Genomic DNA, 21,023 nt, shown 5'->3' with positions numbered 1-21,023 from the left:
TTGTCTTGTTCTGTTATATTTCTATGAGAATTGAATAAAATATTCCAGCACATCGAATTGTTAAACGAACTAATATCAACTCTCAAATACTGTTTTCCAATATCAAATCTCAAAGTAAATAGTAAATTTAATCATTAATTGCACTTTCTCTCCCACCTCATATTCCCTAGCTTACTAACCAAGCAAGGGATCATAGGTCTCTCTGAATGAAAAATCTCATAAATAATATTTTAGGGAGACCAAATAGAAAGATGGACAGAGACCTCAATGAAGGGAAACTCCTAAGGAGAGCCTCGCTCTCAGAACAGATAAGTCTCAGAGACATCATGAGAGAACTCCAGAAGATGCAGGAAACGCAGAGTATGTACCAAAAAATTTCGCAAGAGCAACTCCTGGATTTTAAGAATGATATGCAACAAGAGTTAGGTACAATGAAAAGGGAAATTCACAACATCCAACAAGAGATCAAAGAGTTGAGACAAGAAAAAGCAGAGCTGAGAACCGAATGGAAGAGCAACTTAGAACAAACAGAGTTAAAGGTTGAAAGCATAAAAGTCAAGAACGATCAGTTAGAACAAAGGCAAGACAGAATGGAAACAAAGGAATTAGAATTCCAGCTCAGATTCCGGAATATCATAGAAGAAAGAAACGAAGATATAAGACAAATAACTTCAGAAATAATTGCCCAGATATTAGAATGCACACAACAAGAGGCAGAAGATGGCCTAGATAGAATGTACAGAATAAATACAAGATATGCGAGAAGATTCAATGTACCGAGAGACACCATTGTAAGATTTGTGAAGATGACTACAAGAGATGAAATACTGAGAAGAAGTTACGAGAAACCAATCATTTACAAAGAAAGAAAAATAGCGATTCTAAAGGAACTTCCTTATGCAGTGCTAGAAAAAAGGAAAAAATACGCAAACTTAACAAAGGAACTAAGGAGAGGTCAAATCAGATATAGGTGGGAAAAAGTGGAAGGGTTAACAATCTTCTACAAAGAGCAAAGATGGTCAATTAACACAGAAGAAAAAGCAAACGAATTTCTAAGAAGACTAATCCAAGACGGGAAAAAAGGGAAAGATCCGGATATAGGCCACACGGAAAAGAAAAAAAGAGCCCGAACGGAATCTCCGGAAAAGACAAATTCCGAACCTGAAATGGAGCTGGAACAATTACCAACAGGAAAAGAAGCACTAACCAAAAATATTCCAGAGAAGAAAGACTGCGTCGACCACTAAAACTTAACATGGACAGGGTACTTAAATGTTTTTCAAATAATGTAAATGGGCTAAACTCACCAAATAAAAGAAATAAAGTATTCAATGAAATTAAAAAAGGAAATTACGATGTGGTGGCTATTCAAGAATCACATATCTCACTAAAGCATGGGAAATATTTAAACCAACCAGAGATTGGAAGGGAATATTATTCTTCCGCGAAAGAAAAAAAGAGAGGGGTAGCAATCTATATAAAAGAGGAACTATCCTCTAAACTCGCGTTTAAAGATAAAGAGGGCAGAATGGTAGGGGTTTTGCTAGACATTCAAAACACAAAACTATTGATATGCAGCATTTACGCACCAAACAACTCAAAATCAAATTTTGCCAGAGAACTCACAGAACATCTAATGAAACAAGAATTTGATAAATTAATGATACTAGGTGACTTCAACGCTGTGGCAGATAGAAGGTTCGACAGAACACAAAATAAAAAGAGGGAAAAAGAAAGTAATTCGGGAAATCTACCACAGGTGCTGAAAAATATCCAGAAAGAATTTGACCTCCAGGACACCTGGAGAGTCCACCATGAAGATGAAAGTGATTACACCTTCTACTCAGCCAGACAAAAAAGCTGGTCTAGAATTGACATGGTATGGACATCGAGATCTTTAACATCTAAAGTAAAATCAATAAAAATTCTACCCAGAACACTATCAGACCACTGCCCAATAGAGTTAACAATAAATCATAAGAAAAAAACTCAAAGATGGAGACTAGAGGATAATTTTCTCAAAAAGGAAAAGGACATTACAAAATTCAGAATTTTATTGAAGGAGTACTTTGATCTAAACTCGACCCCAGACATCACCACACAAACGCTTTGGGATGCAGGGAAGGCAGTAATGAGGGGCTATTTCATGCAGCACTCGGCATGGAAGAAAAGGATGAGAAATGCAAAAGAAAGAGAGTTAGAAGGGAAAATAAGAAAGACAGAACAACAATGGAAGGGAGAACCGGAAAATAATGAACTGAAGTGCAGATTAGAAGCCCTACGAAAACAGAGAGAATTATGGGAGCAAGAAGAAAGAGCAAAACAACTAAAATTCATAAAACAGTACCATTTCTGTAATGCAAATAAACCAGGTAAATGGTTGACAAGGAAATTGAGGAAGAAGAAAGAAAAGTCATACATAAACATCATAAAAACTAATGAGGCTACCTTTACAAAAGAAGAGGACATACTAAATCAATTCAGAACATTTTACAATAAACTTTACAAACAAGAAAACATAGAAGAGGACAAAATAACAAATTTCCTGGATCAACAAAACTTAATCAAAACAACGGACGAACAGAAAAGAGAACTAAACAAAGAAATTTCAGACAAAGAAATAAAAATCGCGATTCGCAAATTAGATTCTCACAAAGCGCCAGGCCCAGATGGACTGACGGCCGCATACTATAAAACATATGAAGAAATTCTGATACCTCATTTGAAAAAGGTTATGAATGAAGTAATGACAGTGCGCAAGATCCCACAATCATGGCAGCAAGCTACCATCACAATGATCCACAAAGAAAATTCGATAGAAACAAATATGAAAAACTACAAGCCCATCTCTCTCTTAAATGTCGATTATAAATTATTTACAAATATCCTAGCAAGCAGATTGAAATCATTTCTAAAAACATGGATAAAAGAAGAACAATCCGGCTTTTTGCCCCACAGAAGAATAAGCGACAATGTCAGGACCATCATTAACTTAATTGAATACTATGAAGTGACAAAACAAAAAGAAGTGCTTTTTCTATCACTGGATATTGAAAAGGCTTTTGACAGCGTCGACTGGACCTTCCTTAAAGCTGTACTAAGAAGATTAGAAATTGGCACAGAACTTCAAAATGCGATAGAGACAATCTACGACACACAAGAAGCCAAAATTTTAATAAATGGAACAGTCTCGGAGAATATAAGGATACAAAAAGGAACCAGGCAAGGATGTCCCCTCTCACCCCTTCTTTTCATAATGGTTCTGGAAATATTACTAAACACCATTAGAGAAGATAAAAGTCTAAAGGGAGCAGAAATTCTAGGCCATGAATATAAGTGCAGAGCCTTCGCGGATGACATGATGTGCATCATTGAGGACCCAATAAATACCACAAAAAATTGGATAAAAAGATTGGAGGAATATGGAAACATGTCGGGACTCAGATTAAATCTCGAGAAGACTCAAGCGATGACGAAAAATATCTGCGAAGATAGACAAAGAAGACTCATGGAAAGAACAGGCCTAAAAATAACAACGAAGATTAAATATTTGGGAATATACATATCAACAAACAATCACCAACTTTTGAAATATAACTATGAACAAAAGTGGAAAGAAATCAGGAGAGATTTAAACAATTGGAACAATCTGGGGCTATCGCTACTAGGGAGAATTGCGACAATCAAGACTTATATACTCCCAAAGATGTTGTACCTATTTCAAAATATACCAATTATTGGGACCCTAAAACCCTTTTCAGATTGGCGGAAAGACATTTCCAGATTCATATGGCAAGGAAGAAAACCGAGAATAAAACTCAAAAATCTCTCAGATGACAGGACCAGAGGCGGTATGAACCTTCCAGATCTGCGCCTATATTATGAAGCAACAGCGATATCATGGATCAGGGACTGGCTTCTCCAAAAAAAACAAGAAAATGTTGAATGTAGAAGGCTTCAATTTAAAATCGGGCTGGCATGTACATTTATGGGGGTCACCGGACAAAAATGAAAAGAAATCTTTTAGAAATCATATAATAAGAGACTCCTTAAATAGGATCTGGGAGAAATACAAAAAAAGGATGTTTCCAAAAACACCAATGTGGTTATCGCCACTTGATTTAATCCAGAAGAGTTATCCAAGAAAATCGAATTGGCCAACTTATAGAGATCTTCTAACAACACAAGGAAACAATTATGTCTTAAAATCCCAGGAAGAAATCGTGGTATCATTCAAGCAAGTAACATGGCTCCACTTCAGACAAATAAAGGAACAATTTAATATAGATAACCGAACAGGCTTCATGAGGAAGGACTCAGATTGGGAAAAAATATTGGAGTCCGAAAACAAGACAATCACAAAAATCTACAAAAAACTATTGGAGTGGGACACCGAAACTGAACATGTCAAGACTTGCATGACACAATGGGCCAGAGACATTGGCAGGCCAATCATGTATGAAGACTGGGAAAAGATTTGGAATAAAAATATAAAATTTACTTACGCTGCGGATCTAAAAGAAAATCAATACAAAATGCAATACAGATGGTACATCACCCCAAAGAAATTAGGACATTACAGGAAAAACACGCGAACAAAATGCTGGAAATGCCAGGAAAAAGAGGGGAATTTCTTCCACATGTGGTGGACATGTACTAAATCAAAGGAATATTGGAACGAAATACACAAAGAATGCGGAAAAATAATGAAAAAGAATCTTCAGATGAGGCCAGAATTATATCTGCTAGGACTGACAAACACGAAACTTGACATGAATGAGGAAAAGGTATTAAACTATTTAATCATAGGAGCCAGAATAGTTTTCGCAAAGGTATGGAGATCAAACCAGATACCATCCATTACCCAATGGTTATCAAAGATATGGGACATAAAGAATATGGACAAACTGACGTTCTTGATGAGAAAGCACCAAGGCACGCCAATGAAAGAAACCGATTGGTCAAACTTTGAGGAGTACACAAGATCAAGAACGACTCATGAGGGGAAGGTGATATAACCTACAAGAAATCCAAAAAAGAAGAAGAAGAAGAAGAAGAAGAAGTTAATAATTCAGCAAAATAATACCGAAAGTAAAGAGGAATACCCTCACTTGAGATAACCAAAGATCCTCCACATCAAACAATTAACCACAGGGACCTTCAAGAGACAACGTGTTACCACAAATCCAATATCTCACTATCTCTTCCATAAGTACCTGCACTCCCCATCTTACCTGCATGCCCCCCCTCACCCCCCCCTCAAGTTACTATAAGTTCTATCCCCTACTCTTCTTCTATAACAGAACTGTTTCTCACAGAATACGATCCTGTAACAAAAGCTATCAATAAAAATTATTGAAAAAAAAAAAAGAAAATACATCCTGCATATCAGATGTTTACATTATGATTCATAACAGTAGCAAAATTATAGTTATGAAGTAGCAACGAAAATAATTTTATGGTTGGGGGTCACCACAACATGAGGAACTGTATTAAGGGGTCGTGGCATTAGGAAGGATAAGAACCAGGGTTCTAATCCTAAAGATAAGCAGGAGTTATTTCCGCAAAGCACCAACAGATGCGCCAAAATTCCCAACAGCCCAGCAAAACCGCTCCAAAAAAGACCCCTTTGATGCCCCCTTGACCTTCCAAGCGAGAGGCAGAGGACCGTCATTCAATCCTATCCATGACTAATTTAGATCAAAAGGCATCCGTAACGGGAATTTCGTCTCTTTTACGGATCAAACGGAAGAACTAAACAGCTCCTTGGCAAGCGGCATGCCGGTGAAAACTCCAGCTCTGCCTGGTTCGCCTGCAGGGTGCAGCTACACTGTGGAGTTAACACAGTTTGGCACCACTTTAACTGCCATGGCTCAATGCTATGGAATCATCGGTGTAGTCATTTGGTGAGGCACTTACACTCTTCGGCAAGGCAGAGACGTCTTAAAAATAACAATTCCGAAGAATCCACAGTATTGAGCCATGGAGGTTAAAGTGGGATCAAACTGTACTAATTCTACAATGCAGATGCACACAAAGGGATTTCAACATCACCTCCACAAAGGGCTCAATGTTGTTTTTCCAGCAAGGTTTACCTTCCCGTATCCACGAAACAAACGGGGTCGGGTGAGCCAATGCCATGCACTCCATCACTGCGTTTTCGCCCACCACGACTGTGGCATTTTCCGGAGCGGCAACAATGAGGACATCCCCGGTCACTGGCAGCTGGGGACCTGAAGGAAACAAAAGTCAGATTTCCTCTTCTTTATTCTTCCAATAAAAGAGAGATTCAAAAAGGTTTTGCAACCAACACACAGACCCCCTTGATTATCACTTCCAATTTGAATATACTTGTTTTCTTTCCCTGAAAATTGGGTTTCCCCACGAACTTGGCACAGTTTGAGACTCATATCCATAACATCTGTACCCAAAGGCATCCTCTCTTGGCATTTTCTAGGTCACCCAGCATACATGATTCTATTGCAGGCACGGGCAAACATTGACCCTCCGGGTGTTTTAGAATTCAACTCTCACAATTCCTAACAGCCTACCGGCTGTTAGGAATTGTGGGAGTTGAAGTCCAAAGCACCCGGAGGGCCAAAGTTTGCCCATGCCTGTTCTATGGTACTCTTGGACAGAAGATCTTCATGTCCAATGGATTTCATAGTTTTGTGTATCCATAAAATTATGGTTTCATGCATCCATCAAGGAATGTTTCCTCTGCAGATTATGGGCACCATATCTCCTCAATTCTAAGGCACACTTTTCCCCCCATATATAAACATCGGGTGCATCTTAAAATCGCAGGTGGATCTTCTGTATTTTTGCCGGTGGTGGCAATGCTGAAATTAGGGTGGCGTAGCGGGTTAAACTGCTGAACTTGCTGAACTTGTTGACCGAAAGATCGGCGGTTCGAAACCGGGGAGCGGGGTGAGCTCCCGCTGTTAGCCCCAGCTTCTGCCAACCTAGCAGTATATCAATAGGTGAGAAGGTAACGTCACTCCATGCAGTCATGCCAATGGCCACATGACCTTGGAAGTGTTTACATACAACACTAGCTCTTCGACTTAGAAATGGAGATGAGCACCAAATATATATATATATAAATAAAATAAAACTTTATTTATTTAAACCCTGCCACCATCTCCCCGCTGGGACTCGGGGGATGGGGGGCTAACATGGGGCAACGGCCCAAACAACATAAGGACAAAATATAAGCAACATAGTACAAATCACAATATTAAAAAGATAAAACAGTAATATAATATATCAACCAACCCCAGAGTCGGACACGACTAGACTTAATGTCGGGGAAATCCTTTACCTTAACTACTACAATTGAAGAAATACTATTACAATTGAAGAAAGTGTATCCGAAAATAAAGCCTCTGCTCTTTTTGGACTGCTATTTCCCTGAAATATATTCACAAGGAAAGGGGAGGTGAAGAAGGGCAGATTTTTGTTTTTTTGCAAAGCTCTCCAAGAATCCTGGCAAGCTGGCCTCTTTTGCTGTCTGCAGAAGAATGGGCCAAAGAATGAGAAGGAAAAAAGAAATCATGCACGGATCCCTTTTCTCTCTGAACAGCTGCTGAAAAGGCTGGGCTCCATTTCCTCCGTTCCCAGGAGAGGTTTTCGGGGAGGGGGCTCAATAAGGTTTCAAGCTCCTCCTCAGGCAAAAGGGTGAGAAAGTTCACAACAAAACAGCCGAAGAGAGTGCTTGACAGCCCGGTTGTCTCATATACGCAGACAGCTGGGAACAAAAGCTCTCCTCCATCTCATTCCCTTCCTCGAAACCAAAGTGTGTTGGCGCTCCAAGAGTGAAATGTTTTCGGGAACGGCTTCCAACGTCTGGGCATCCCCATGGTGCAATGGATAGAGCAACCAGTGTGTGGCTCAAGCATATTCAGAATTAGATTCCTTGCCAAAAAAAATAATGTTCCCCAATGGTTATGGGTGCATCTTGCATATTTACTCGAAAGGCTGAGAATCCAAATGCTGCTGGACTGCAAGGTCCAGCATTCCTAGGCTATACAGTCAATGGTGAGGAATGCTAGGACTTGAAGTCCACTTAGCATTTGGAGTTCCGCCGAATCCTCATCCCTAGCTGAAATCCAAATATACAGACCCAACAAGTTAGCACAAAGGATGCATCTACACCTGTGTTTCTCAACCTGGGGGTCGGGACGTGAGAAGGCTTCAGAGGGGTTGCCGAAGACCATCAGAAAACACATATTTCTGATGGTCTTAGGCAACCCTTTTGGCAGAAAAGACTGAAGATCTCTCCGCTTGTCCTTTGGCTCGATTCTATCGTTGATGAGGTTCATGGGCTCTTTGATTGTAGATTAAATGCCAGCAACTGCAACTCCCAAATGTCACAGTCTATTTTCCCAAAACTCCACCAGTGTTGGGCATATTGAGAATTTGTGCCAAGTTTGGTCCAGATCCATCATTGCTTGGAGTCCACAGTGCTTTCTAGATGTAGGTGAACTACAATTCCCAAACTTAAGATCAATGCCCACCAAACCCTTCCAGTATTTTCTGTTGGTCATGGGAGTTCTGTGTGCTAAGTTTGATTCAATTCCAGCATTGGTGGAGTTCAGAATGCACTATACTGAACTATAAATCCCAACAACGACAACTCCCAAATGGCAAAATCAATCCCTCCCCAACCCCACCAGTATTCAAATTTAGGCATATCGGGTATTTGTGCCAAATTTGGTCCAGTGAATGAAAGTACATCCTGCATATCAAATGTCTACATTATGATTTATAACAGTTGCAAAATGACAGTTATGAAGTAGCAACGAAAATAATGTTATGGTTGGGGGTCAACACAACATGAGGAACTGTATTAAGGGGTCGCGGCATTAGGAAGGTTGAGATCCACCGATCTACACTGAAGAATGAATGCAGATTGGTACTATTTGAGCAGCCGTGTCTTCATGAAATGGAATCCTAAAGGTTAAGGTAAAGGTTTCCCCTGACATTAAGTCCAGTCATGTCTGACTCTGGGGATTGGTGTCATCTCCATTTCTAAGCCGAAGAGCCAGCGTTGTCTGTAGACACCTCCAAGGTCATGACTGCCGTTACCTTCCCGACGGAGCAGTACCTATTGATCTACTCACATTTGCATGTTTTTGAACTGCTAGGTTGACAGAAGCTGGACCTAACAGCGGGCGCTCACTCCGCTCCCGGGATTTGAACCTGGGACCTTTCGGTCTGCAAGTTCAGCAGCTCAGCGCTTTAACACACTTCGCCACCGGGGCTCCTATAATGGAATCCTAGGACAGTGCAAATTACAGTCCCAGGATTCCATAGCAATGAGTGATAAGTGATGCCAAACTGTATTTATTCCACAATATAGATGCATCCCATCTAGATTTCTCCCTGCCTGCACTGCCTTCCCGCGTCTTGTGCAAATATTTGATGGCGCAAAACAGGCTGCGCTCTGGGATCTAACCACAATGAGCGATTAGGGCTGTCAGCTTCAATGACGTTCTGCCAGGAGCAATCTCCGTCGTGTCATCTCCAATCACAGCTGATTAAATCCCAATTCTCCAGGGACATATTTTCCTGCCAAAGCGGCGGTGTCCCCACACTGATTCCCCGATGTTGCCGAGCCGCCGTTTTAACAGGATGGGCTCAAGGGGCCAATCTCCTGCCGCCTTTTCTGCACAAAAAGTAATGCACCGACTGGGGTCCTACGTGGGGGGTGTTTGTGGCATAAATATCCACGGAAACGGTACCATGCACCCGTTTTTACGGAATGGCGGGGAAAGATCCCAAATGCATGAATGAAGGATGCCACTGCAAAGTCTGTTTTGCGCCAACCAATATTTGCACAAGACACAGGCAGAAAGAGCAGGCAAGAAGAAATCCCTCTTTTGCCAAGATGAAGCCTGGGATGCATTTATGCTGTGGAATGAAAGCGGTTGGACACGATTTACGGCTCATTGGGAGCTATAGTTTGCACTTTTTGGCAGAGAAGCCTAAACAACACCTTCTAAAACCCCAACTCCAAGGATTTCATAGCATTAGGAAAAACTACCCGGCCAGTTTTAAACATGATTTTAAAACTTATGTTTTGTTTTTAATCTCTGCTCTGTGTATTTTGATGTGTATTCTATAGAAATACGTGTTAAGGCATATCTTTATAGAAATACATTTTAATATGTGCATTTATAGATTTTTTACAATTATGTGTTTTAACTATGCTGTAATTCACCTCGAGCAATGAGGAGTTAAACCCTTGGGCTGGCAGGACTGCTGACTTGAAGGTTGGGTTGTTGACCTCAAGGTTGCTGGTTTGAATCCAACCAGGGGAGAGAGTGGATGAGCTCCCTCTGTCAGCTCCAGCTCCATGCAGGGAAATGACAGAAGCCTCCCACAAGGTTGGTATCAAAATATCTGAGCATCTCCTGGGCAACGTCATTGCAGACAGACAATTCTCTCACACCAGAAGTGACTTGTAGTTTCTCAAGTCTCTCCTGACATGGAAAATTATTATGTTGGAGTCTCACTTATCCAACATAAACGGGCCGGCAGAACGTTGGATAAGCTAATATGTTGGATAATAAGGAGGGATTAAGGAAAAGCCTTTTAAACATCAAATTAGGTTATGATTTTACAAATTAAGCACCAAAACATCATGTTATACAACAAATTTGACAGAAAAGTAGTTCAATACGCAGTAATGCTATGTAGTAATTACTGTATTTACGAATTTAGTACCAAAATATCACGATGTATTGAAAACATTGACTGCAAACATGTGTTGGATAATCCAGAATGTTGGATAAGTGACTCTACTGTATTATTATTATTATTATTATTATTTTATTATGACACAGCAAACAAGACAGATATGCTGGATTTCATATCACAAAATCACAAGTCAAACACTTCCCAAGCGTCTAGGACTGTGTGATGTATTTTCGGATGATGTGCGCAGATCCCAGTCGGGTGGCCTTTTGCAGTTGGCAGATCGTGATTTTGTCAATGTCTATTCTTTCCAAATGCCGGCTGAGATCTTTTGGCACAGCATCCAGTGTGCTGATCACCACCGGGATTTATTCACCACCGGGATTTATTCATCATCATCATCATCATTATTATTATTATTATTATTATTATTATTTGAAACACAACAAGATGAGTCCACAGCAGACACTCTGCTGGCTGGTGCATTAGATCATACGTCAGACACTTCCCAAGTGTTTATTATTTTATTATGACACAGCAAACAAGATAGATATGCAGTCTATTATTATTATTATTATTATTATATAAGTGGTGTCGAGCTGCATTCATTCTACAGTATAGATGCACTCTGAGACTGGATCTATACTACCATATAACACAGTTCAAAGCAAATAATCTGGGTTTTATATGGTAGTGTAGATGGGGCCTGAGTTGCCATCTGAACTTTTAATATATGATGCTGAATCTTAATTTAAAGCTGGTTATGGAGGAAGGAAGATGGGAGTAGAGTCCACGGCTGAATCTCTAGACGTTGCAGGAGGGTTGTAGAGAGCATCTAGAGCAAAATATATACAATGTTTTCCCAGTTTTTTTGTGGTAAAATTAGGTGCCTCGGCTTATATTTGGGTCGGCTTATTTTTTTTTTTTTTTATTTGCGACATTTATATACCGCCCTTCTCACCCCGAAGGGGACTCAGGGCGGTTTACAAGTATATATACATACAATATATTATATTATACAACTATATAGCAATATACATGTATACTCGAGTATACATCTATATATATAAAAGAGTGATGAAATCGCGGCACCGAGCAAAACAGCTAAACTACGGGGCCCCCAACCTCGAAATTGGACAACACAACCCATCATCCACGCCTTAAGGTTGAAACAACACAAAATCACTTCACACACCTCCACATGGACAGAACCCACAACGCACCATCATGAGCCATGCCGGGAGGGAGGGAAAGAGAAAGCATAATGGCTGCCGGCAACAGGAAAGGCAGGCAATGGGAAAAAGCTGTCCCCTGGGTCCTAGTGCCCGCCCATCATCTGTGGCCAGCCAATATCTCCACAATCTCCACCATAAAAATAATAATAGAATCCTACAGTCACAGAGATAGGAGAGACCCCTAAAGGCCAGCCAGTCCAACCCCTTCCTGCCATCGAGAACACAATCCAAACATTCCCAGCAGATGGCCATACAGCCTCTTGATAATAATAATACTAATAACAATATCATGGAATCCTCATGTTTGCAGACAGCCCTAAGAATCATCCAGTACAACCTCCTTCGACCATGCAAGACCACACAATCCAAACACTCCTGACAGATGGCCATCCACCCAATATATAATAATAATGATGATAATAAAGATAATAATCATGATGATAACAGCAACAATAATAATAATAATAATCATCATCATCATACAACTATACCATCCAATAATTTGGAGACACCCCTAACGGCCATCCACCCCAACCCTTTCTACTATGCACCAAGACACAATCTAACCATTCACAACACTTGGACAGCGTATGCATACTATACAATACTACACAGCGACAAAGACCCCCTCTACTCTCACCACTTTCACATTACACAAACAACCAAATACATACTAAACATAAAGACAACCATACAACGGACATTCAATACCACCACTAACTCAACAATTTCTCACCAACACCACCAGACAACGCCACAGCAACGCGTGGCCGGGCACAGCTAGTGGTATATAGAATGGAAATGTATAAAGATAAAGATATAAATATTGTCTCAAAAAGAAATGAATATGTAAATGAAAACAATCCTCGTGTTGGTGGAGGGAATTGTAAATGTTTTGTATGTGAATGGTATGTATTTTTTTGTGTTTTAAAAAATAAAAATTCGATTTTAAAAAAGAGAGAGCATCTAGAGCAGGGGTCCTCAAACTTTTAAAGCAGAGGGCCGGTCCACAATCCTTCAGACTGTTGAGGGGCCGAATTATCATTTGGGGGGAAAAAACGGACAAATTCCTATGCATACCGCACATGTCTTATTTGTAGTGCAAAACAACAACAATGAAAGAACAATACAATATTTAAAAATGAAAACAATTGTAACCAGCATAAACCTATCAGGATTTCAATGGGAAGTGTGGGCCTGCTTCTGGCCAATGAGATAGTCCAGTGAATTAGGATTGTTGTTGTTGTTGTTGTTGTTGTTGTTGTTGTTGTTGTTGTTGTGTGTCTTCAAGTCATTTCAGACTTTGGGTGAGCATAAGTCTAAAATTATTTATTTATTCATTTACTACATTTATTTATTATATTTATATCCCACCCTTCTCACCCTGAAGGGGACTCAGAGCAGCTGTATGTACATACAATATGTATTATATTATTAGCATAGCACAATATTAGCATTATATATTACTATATTGAACGATACCACTATACTGTAATATTATATGTAATATATAACATATAATTAATATTATTATATGGTATTATTATTAATATTATATTGTATAACATATTATTATCAGTATTATATGTATATACATTATATTATATTATTAAAAATGATATAAAATATTATATTATAAAACTGAAGGTAGGGGCCAGGTAAATGACCTTGGAGGGCTGCATCTGGCCCCCAGGCCTTAGTTTGGGGACCCCTGCACTATACTGTAATATTAAATGTAATATATAACATATAATTAATATTAGTACATGGTATTAGTATTATATTGTATAACATTATAATATTCTTATCAATATTATATGTAAATACAATATATTAATAAAATGATATAAAATATTATATTATAAAACTGAGGGCGGGGGCCAGGTAAATGACCTTGGAGGGCCGCATCCGGCCCCCGGGCCTTAGTTTGGGGACCCCTGATCTAGAGGGTGAAATGAATGCAGTTTAACACCACTTTGACACCTGGTTCTGCAAGAGCTGTAGGAAATCCCACAAGGCAACTCTGACTTGCAGAATGACTCTCCTTGCCCTTGGAAAAAGGAAGCAACAATCTTCCACTTGACCCAGGGTGCACGCATGGGAGATTCATGCTCCGCAGCATTGCACCAAGGTCTGAATCTCCTTGGAAGGTCACCGAGTGTTGTTGGCTTCTGTGTCGGTAGCAGGGTTGGGGTCCGGGCAGCAACTGCGGTCGTGGGCAACGGGTGAGGAGAATGAGTGGCAGATGTTTCGGCCCGGCAGACTTCATGGTGTAAATTTCCAGACACTCCATAGGGAGCTGCATGCCAAGGATCGGGGAGGAGGGAATGGGGGCTTGGCTGCACAAGCAGATCTTTTTCACAGCCCTGAAATGGAGACGTTGTTGTCATGCGGGGGAAATGTCTTGGTGGGGAGAGAAAGGGTGGGAAGGAAGGGGTTGGAGACGGAGGAGCTGGTCACTTGACTTCCCTTTTCAAACCTCTGGAAGTCCCCTGCTACTCACTTCCCATCTTCTTTTGTTTCCTACACCAGCAAAGTCTAAAGTCCGGCCCGAGGGCCAATTGTGGCCCATGTTCAAATCTCCACCGGCCCGCAGCCTCTCTCATAAAAATCAGCACTGTTGACCACAATATAAACTACAAGAATGCAAAAAAACCTATTTTACCAAGATGATCAAAACCAGAGTTTTGAATATGCACCAAGACTTTTTAATCCATGTATAATTGGTTCTTTTGTTTTTCCAATTCACAGTGAAACCAGGTCTCGTAAACCCGACCAATTAAATAATGAAATCAAATTTGATCCGGCAACCTGTTTTTCCATTTCATACTTTTGATCTGAGTCTAAAATTGAAATAATGAACAGTATTGAGGAATTGGTGATAGTTAAGGTAAAGGGTAAAGGTTTCCCCTGACATTAAGTTCAGTCATATCTGACTTTGAGGGTTGGTGCTCATCTCCATTTCTAACCCGAAGAGTTGGTGTTGTCCGTAGATTCCTCCAAGGTCATGTGGGATGACTACATGGAACGCTGTTACCTTCCCACCGGAGTGGTACCTATTCATCTACTCTCATTTGCATGTTTTTGAAGTTTAGGGTTGGCAGAAGCTGGGGCTAACAGTGGGGACTCTCTCTGCTCCTCCAATTCAAACCTACGACCTTTCCGTCCAGAAGTTCAGCAGCTCGGCGCTTTAACACGCTGCGCCATCAGGTGATATTATTTCCTAAAGGTTGTGAATATACAATATTTTTGATTTTTTTAACATGATGTTTTGGTGCTTAATTTGTATAATGATTACCTAATTTGATGTTTAATCAGCTTTTCCTGAATCCCTCCTTATTATCCAACATATTCACTTATCCAATGTTCTGCCGGCCTGTTTATGTTGGATAAGTGAGACTCTACTGTATATTTATAATCTTATACTATCTGCTTAGAACTGGATTATATGAGGCCCCTTCTACACAGCTGGATAAAATGCACACTGAAGTGGATTATATGGCAGTGTGGAGTCAAGATAATCCAGTTCAAAGCAGATAATAAAAGATGATAAATGGGTTATATAGCTGTGTGGAAGGGCCTCGAGTCTACACTGCCATATAATCTAGTTCAAATCTGATAATCTGTATTTTATAGGCAGTGTGGAAGAGGCCTAAGTGAGGCCTAACTCTGCCTGTCCCCTGAGCTGAGTGGGTTGCTAGGGGGCGGACCTTAGCCTTCTAACTGGCAGCCATTGGATAAAAACAATTATTCCTCTCCCTCTAATTAGGACTTTATTTTTCTTTTCTTTTTGTTGTATCAACCTAGAGGCGTGGATGAGGGGTTGTACTGTCAATTTTCGAGGTTGTGGTGTGTTTGGTTTTGTTGTTTTGTCTGCTGCCGTGACTCCATCAGTCTTATATATATATATATATATATATATATAGACAGATATAGATCATCCACATGCCACATACTGATATGCAGAAGCGTTGGATGGAAACCCTTACCTTCTAAAAGATCGAGGGCTGCGCCGGAGCTGTAGCGCTTTCCTGCCCTGTTTGTGGCCACACAGCGGTAGACCCCCGCGTCACTCTCTTGCACATCGATGATCTGGAGGATGCCATTTGGGAGGATGATAAACCTGCAGGAAGTGAAACCCATCAGAAGACCACTTCTCCACCATGCTGAATGGAACCAACATCTCCATTCCTACCATGCTCACGTCTATCTCACCCTTGAAGGCTATGCCTGTATTCCTCAGACATCTCACCTGTCTCCTGAAGAAACTTCTACTCCATCCTTCTCCCAGGAGATTACCGGCGGGGGCAGCCCTTCGATCCGACACTCAAAGCGAGCCATGCCGTTCTCTTCCACGGTTTGGGACTCCGGATGGCGAAGGAATGGGGGCAAATCTGGAGAAAAAATAATGACAAAGAGTGGAGAAGCTGAGGAACATGACAAAGTTGAAAGAAGACTTGTTGCACTGGTCATTTTGGGGGAAATCGGGAAAGTATTTCCCTGCAAACCAAGAAAGGATGTTGTAGAAGGGATGCCAACATGGACTGGCATTCTCTTGAACAATTGCAAGTGAATTGGCTAAACTTACACACTTATAACTGCTCACTACAGTGTAATAATAACAATAACAACAACAACACTAAAATCACAATTATCCCTGAATTATCATCATATTATCATTATTGGGTTGCATTACTGGGAAGCATTCTGGAACATGGTCATACAGCCCGGAAAACTCACAGCAACCCAGTGATTCCAGCCATGAAAGCCTTTGACAACACATTATTACTATTATTATTATTCCAGTAACTGCAGTAACTTATCATGGAAACACAAACCCGTGGATAATAGTGAACCCTATTGAAATGAACAGCTTCCAACAAAAGTTACCCTAGAGTCACCCAGGAAGACCAAGAAAATGTTAAGGGGTATTCTCTCTAGTAATCTGCTAGGTCTTCCAGGGTGAGTCTATGGTAATATCTGGTATTTGTATATCACAGGATTGGCTGGAGGACCTAGAAAATCCTCAGACAGGACTTGTTTTGTTGAATGCTGGGAGGGCTGTAGCACAGCTGGTAAATCACCAGCAGTCATAAGATCTACCAACCAAAAGTGGCCAGCTTGAAGCCTGGTCAGAGTGAGCACTCAACCATCAAGCCCAGCTCACTGTTTACCTAAGCAGTTCAAAAACAGCTTAGAGCTGTAAGTAGAGAAATTAGGTACCGCATTGCGGGGGAGGTATTTTACGACACCATAAAGAACAAGACTAGAAATGCAGTGACCAAGAGAAAAGTGGAAGGAGGAAGTCCTGACGGCTCTTGGTCATAGAGAATAGAGCAACATCACCCCCGTGACTGAATCCAAGCTCAACCTCAACCTCCAAGGTGCCAAAAAAACTGGACTTCAAAGAGAACATACTTCTATCTGTCCGTTCTGTTTCGTCCTGTTTGACCAAACGGCAGCGAATGTTTGCTGTGTATGTGTACTGTGATGCGCCCTGAGTCCCCTTGGGGAGATATCCCCTTGGGCAGAATATAAATAAAATGTTATTATTATATAATGTGGGGAGGTCTGTTTCTGTTGATGGTGATTATCACAATCATGAATGGACACCCAAACTGATTTTAGCACTCAGTAGCTGCATCAGGTGTTTGAGATCAGTTCTGGGAATTAATAATAATAATAATAATAATAATAATAATAATAATAATAATAATAATAATAATTTTATTTTTATACCCCGCCCCATCTCCCCAAAGGGACTCGGGGCGGCTTATATGGGGCCAAGCCCGAACATCAACAATATAAAAACAAAGCAATAAAACAAATGAATCAACAACAACAATAAAACAGTAAAACAGGTCATAAAATCACATACAAATACAGTAGAGTCTCACTTATCCAACACTCGCTTATCCAACGTTCTGGTTTATCCAACGCATTTTTGTAGTCAATGTTTTCAATATACCATGATATTTTGGTGCTAAATTCATAAATACAGTAATTACTACATAGCATTACTGCGTATTGAACTACTTTTTCTGCCAAATTTGTTGTCTAACATGATGTTTTGGTGCTTAATTTGTAAAATCATAACCTAATTTGATATTTAATAGGCTTTTCCTTAATGCCTCCTTATTATCCAACATATTCGCTTATCCAACATTCTGCCGGCCTGTTTATGTTGGATAAGTGAGACTCTACCGTATAATGATAAAATCTAGGGTTGGCTCCAAATATACTGAGCCAAAAGTGCAATTATATCAGTATCAACGGGGGGGGGGGGGGGGGGTTACCCGAGCAATCATTCCCATTAACGTGCCGGGGAAGACGTAGAGAAGGGACTATTGAAGACCAGACTTAAATGTTGGGTTGGCAAAGTCCAACCGACATGATCCAGCGACAATTCTGGATAATTAGAGGCACAGGATAAGTGCAAAACTCAAGGTCAGCTGGTGGACCAACGGTTAAGTTGCAAGGCTGGATGTTTGCATACATCCCGCATCAGTTGTATCCAAAGCTGAGCCTACCCAAACTGAAGAATGGTAGTTTCAGCTTCCTAGAAGGCCAGGCAACCTTAGAAGGTGGTCTTCAAGACCAAGTCAACACAACTTTGAAATGGTGATCAACTCTTGCTTTATTGCAATGGATGTGGGGAATACTCACTTGCAACACGAAGGACGACTGTTTGCCCTGCGACTGAACCAAACGGGCCGTGAGAGATGCAGGAGTAGTTGCCCTCCACAATGCTTTCTCTTAGAGACCTGTCCTCCTCCGAAGCTGAATAGACAGATGAGATGAACAAAGAGCCGTTGGGGAGGACATGGAGGTTGTCTTCTTCTTCTGCGAGTGGAAGTCCATTCTTCCTCCAGGAAACATTGAAGACTTGCTCGACGGGAGACAGGCTGCAGCTCAACTCCAGCGTCTGGTTGGGCTCCAACATCACCTGGTTGGGGCCAAGGCCGCAGCTCAGGTCCAAAGACAATATCTCTGCAACAAAAGAATACGAGTTTCTCAGAGAGGGTGCATTTGTTAGACAGACAATGCATTGTTAGGCAGGAATGCACTGACTGTAACCCTATTGTATAAACCTGGTGTAAAAATACAGTTCTAATGGACATGTGATCACACGCCTGCTGAAGGGTTAAATAGGTGGTGATGTGGAACTTATGGGACATGCTGAAGAAGCTGACTCATGGCCATGTGAGCGTTATGACAAGGGTTACATCATTCATTTTTGTCCCCGATTGATGACAAGCAAGCAATTGGTATAAAAGAGGGCAGGAAGCATGTGTTCTTTCTCTTGTCAAGATTCTCTTCCTTCTTGATGCACATCTGTTGCTGATATCTGCTATCTACATCATGAGTATATCTCTGTTTATGCCACTGACTGATAGATCAGGGGATCCTGATGTGACTATATAGCTGTACATAAAACAACGTGTCAAGATTAAAAGCCTCCACTCTGAGTTTGGATGAGAACTAAGTCAAAGAGTTTTCTTAAACAGTGAGTGGCCCAAGGTCAGACTCTGCAGTAAACCTCTACTGACAACTGACAAGGACTCTGCAATGTATGGGTTATTTTTCCTACTTTGCCTCTGCGACAATCAGTCCAGTGCACAGTGTATTTAGGGAGGGCGTGATTGGAAGGAAAAAAACTATAAATCACACACCTATCCCCACTTTCGACAGCACTGACGTGGTAGAATTACACAACTTGAGTTGCCACAACTTAGTGGGGTCCTGGGATTAGACCATTTAACACAAACAAAATATGGTCTATGTACAAAGAAAATATGTCCAAATAGCATATAGTATTATTAAAGTTCCCCGTTCCTGTAGACTTGGGACTTTATTTGGACTTTACTTGCAAAGACTTTCTTGAGAGCGGTGCTCCATCATAATTAAGTTCAACAGGGACAAATGCAAGATACTTCACTTCGGCAGAAAAAATGGAAATCAAAGATACAGAATGGGGGACGCCTGGCTTGACAGCAGTGTGTGCGAAAAAGACCTTGGAGTCCTCGTGGACAACAAGTTAAACATGAGCCAACAATGTGATGCGGCTGCTAAAAAAGCCAACGGGATTCTGTCCTGCATCAATAGGGGAATAGCGTCTAGATCCAGGGAAGTTATGCTCCCCCTCTATTCTGCCTTGGTCAGACCACACCTGGAATACTGTGTCCAATTTTGGGCACCACAGTTGAAGGGAGATGTTGACAAGCTGGAAAGCGTCCAGAGGAGGGCGACTAAAATGATTAAGGGTCTGGAGAACAAGCCCTATGAGGAGCGGCTTAAAGAGCTGGGCATGTTTAGCCTGCAGAAGAGAAGGCTGAGAGGAGACATGATAGCCATGTACAAATATGTGAGGGGAAGTCATAGGGAGGAGGAAGCAAGCTTGTTTTCTGCTGCCCTGCAGACTAGGACACAAGGGAACAATGGCTTCAAACTACAGGAAAGGAGATTCCACCTGAACATCAGGAAGAACTTCCTCACTGTGAGGGCTGTTCGACAGTGGAACTCTCTCCCCGGGGCCGTGGTGGAGGCTCCTTCTTTGGAGGCTTTTAAGCAGAGGCTGGATGGCCATCTGTCGGGGGTGCTTTGAATGCGATTTCCTGCTTCTTAGCAGGGGGTTGGACTAGATGGCCCATGTGGTCTCTTCCAACTCTACTATTCTATGATTCTATGATTCTATAATTTTCTTCATTCCAGTATACAGCAACAGGACCAACCATCTGTTTGCTTTGTTTGGAAGATATTTTCATTGACTATGTATCCCTGAAGCCTATATACATTGGAACCAATATCAGACTTGGGTAACTATTGTGTTAGAACTGTTGCTCCTTTTCATTTTGTCTGGTACTGCCAAATTGAGCTTTGTACGGGGAACTTTAATAATACTATATGCTATTTGGACATATTTTCTTTGTACAGAGACCATCTTGTGTTTTTGTAGATACTTTACAAGTATTCTGGGATTTTGTATATTAGACCATTTTAGCCTGTGAATTTTATTCTGCATTGATCAGTGAATTTTAACTGTGTGCATCTTGCATTTTAATAGTGTTTTGTCTCTTTGTTTTAACG

The 21,023-nt window shown here is 40.9% G+C and overlaps 1 protein-coding gene across 1 annotated transcript in view; it reads right to left on the bottom strand.

Moving 5' to 3' along the window:
• igdcc4 (immunoglobulin superfamily DCC subclass member 4) overlaps positions 1 to 21,023 on the bottom strand; it is a 91,475-nt gene that overhangs the window by 49,371 nt on the left and 21,081 nt on the right. Inside the window, exons 2-5 of the mRNA XM_008120841.3 lie at positions 18,603 to 18,926; positions 16,189 to 16,330; positions 15,926 to 16,059; positions 6,096 to 6,233 (exon numbers count right to left, since the gene is read on the bottom strand). Of these exons, the coding sequence (XP_008119048.2) occupies positions 6,096 to 6,233; positions 15,926 to 16,059; positions 16,189 to 16,330; positions 18,603 to 18,926 (738 nt within the window). The remainder of the gene's footprint in view (positions 1 to 6,095; positions 6,234 to 15,925; positions 16,060 to 16,188; positions 16,331 to 18,602; positions 18,927 to 21,023) is intronic.

The sequence above is a fragment of the Anolis carolinensis genome, unplaced genomic scaffold (genome assembly GCF_035594765.1).
Source record: "Anolis carolinensis isolate JA03-04 unplaced genomic scaffold, rAnoCar3.1.pri scaffold_11, whole genome shotgun sequence".
Lineage (NCBI taxonomy): Eukaryota > Metazoa > Chordata > Lepidosauria > Squamata > Dactyloidae > Anolis > Anolis carolinensis.
This window is presented reverse-complemented; position numbering and strand designations above follow the sequence as displayed.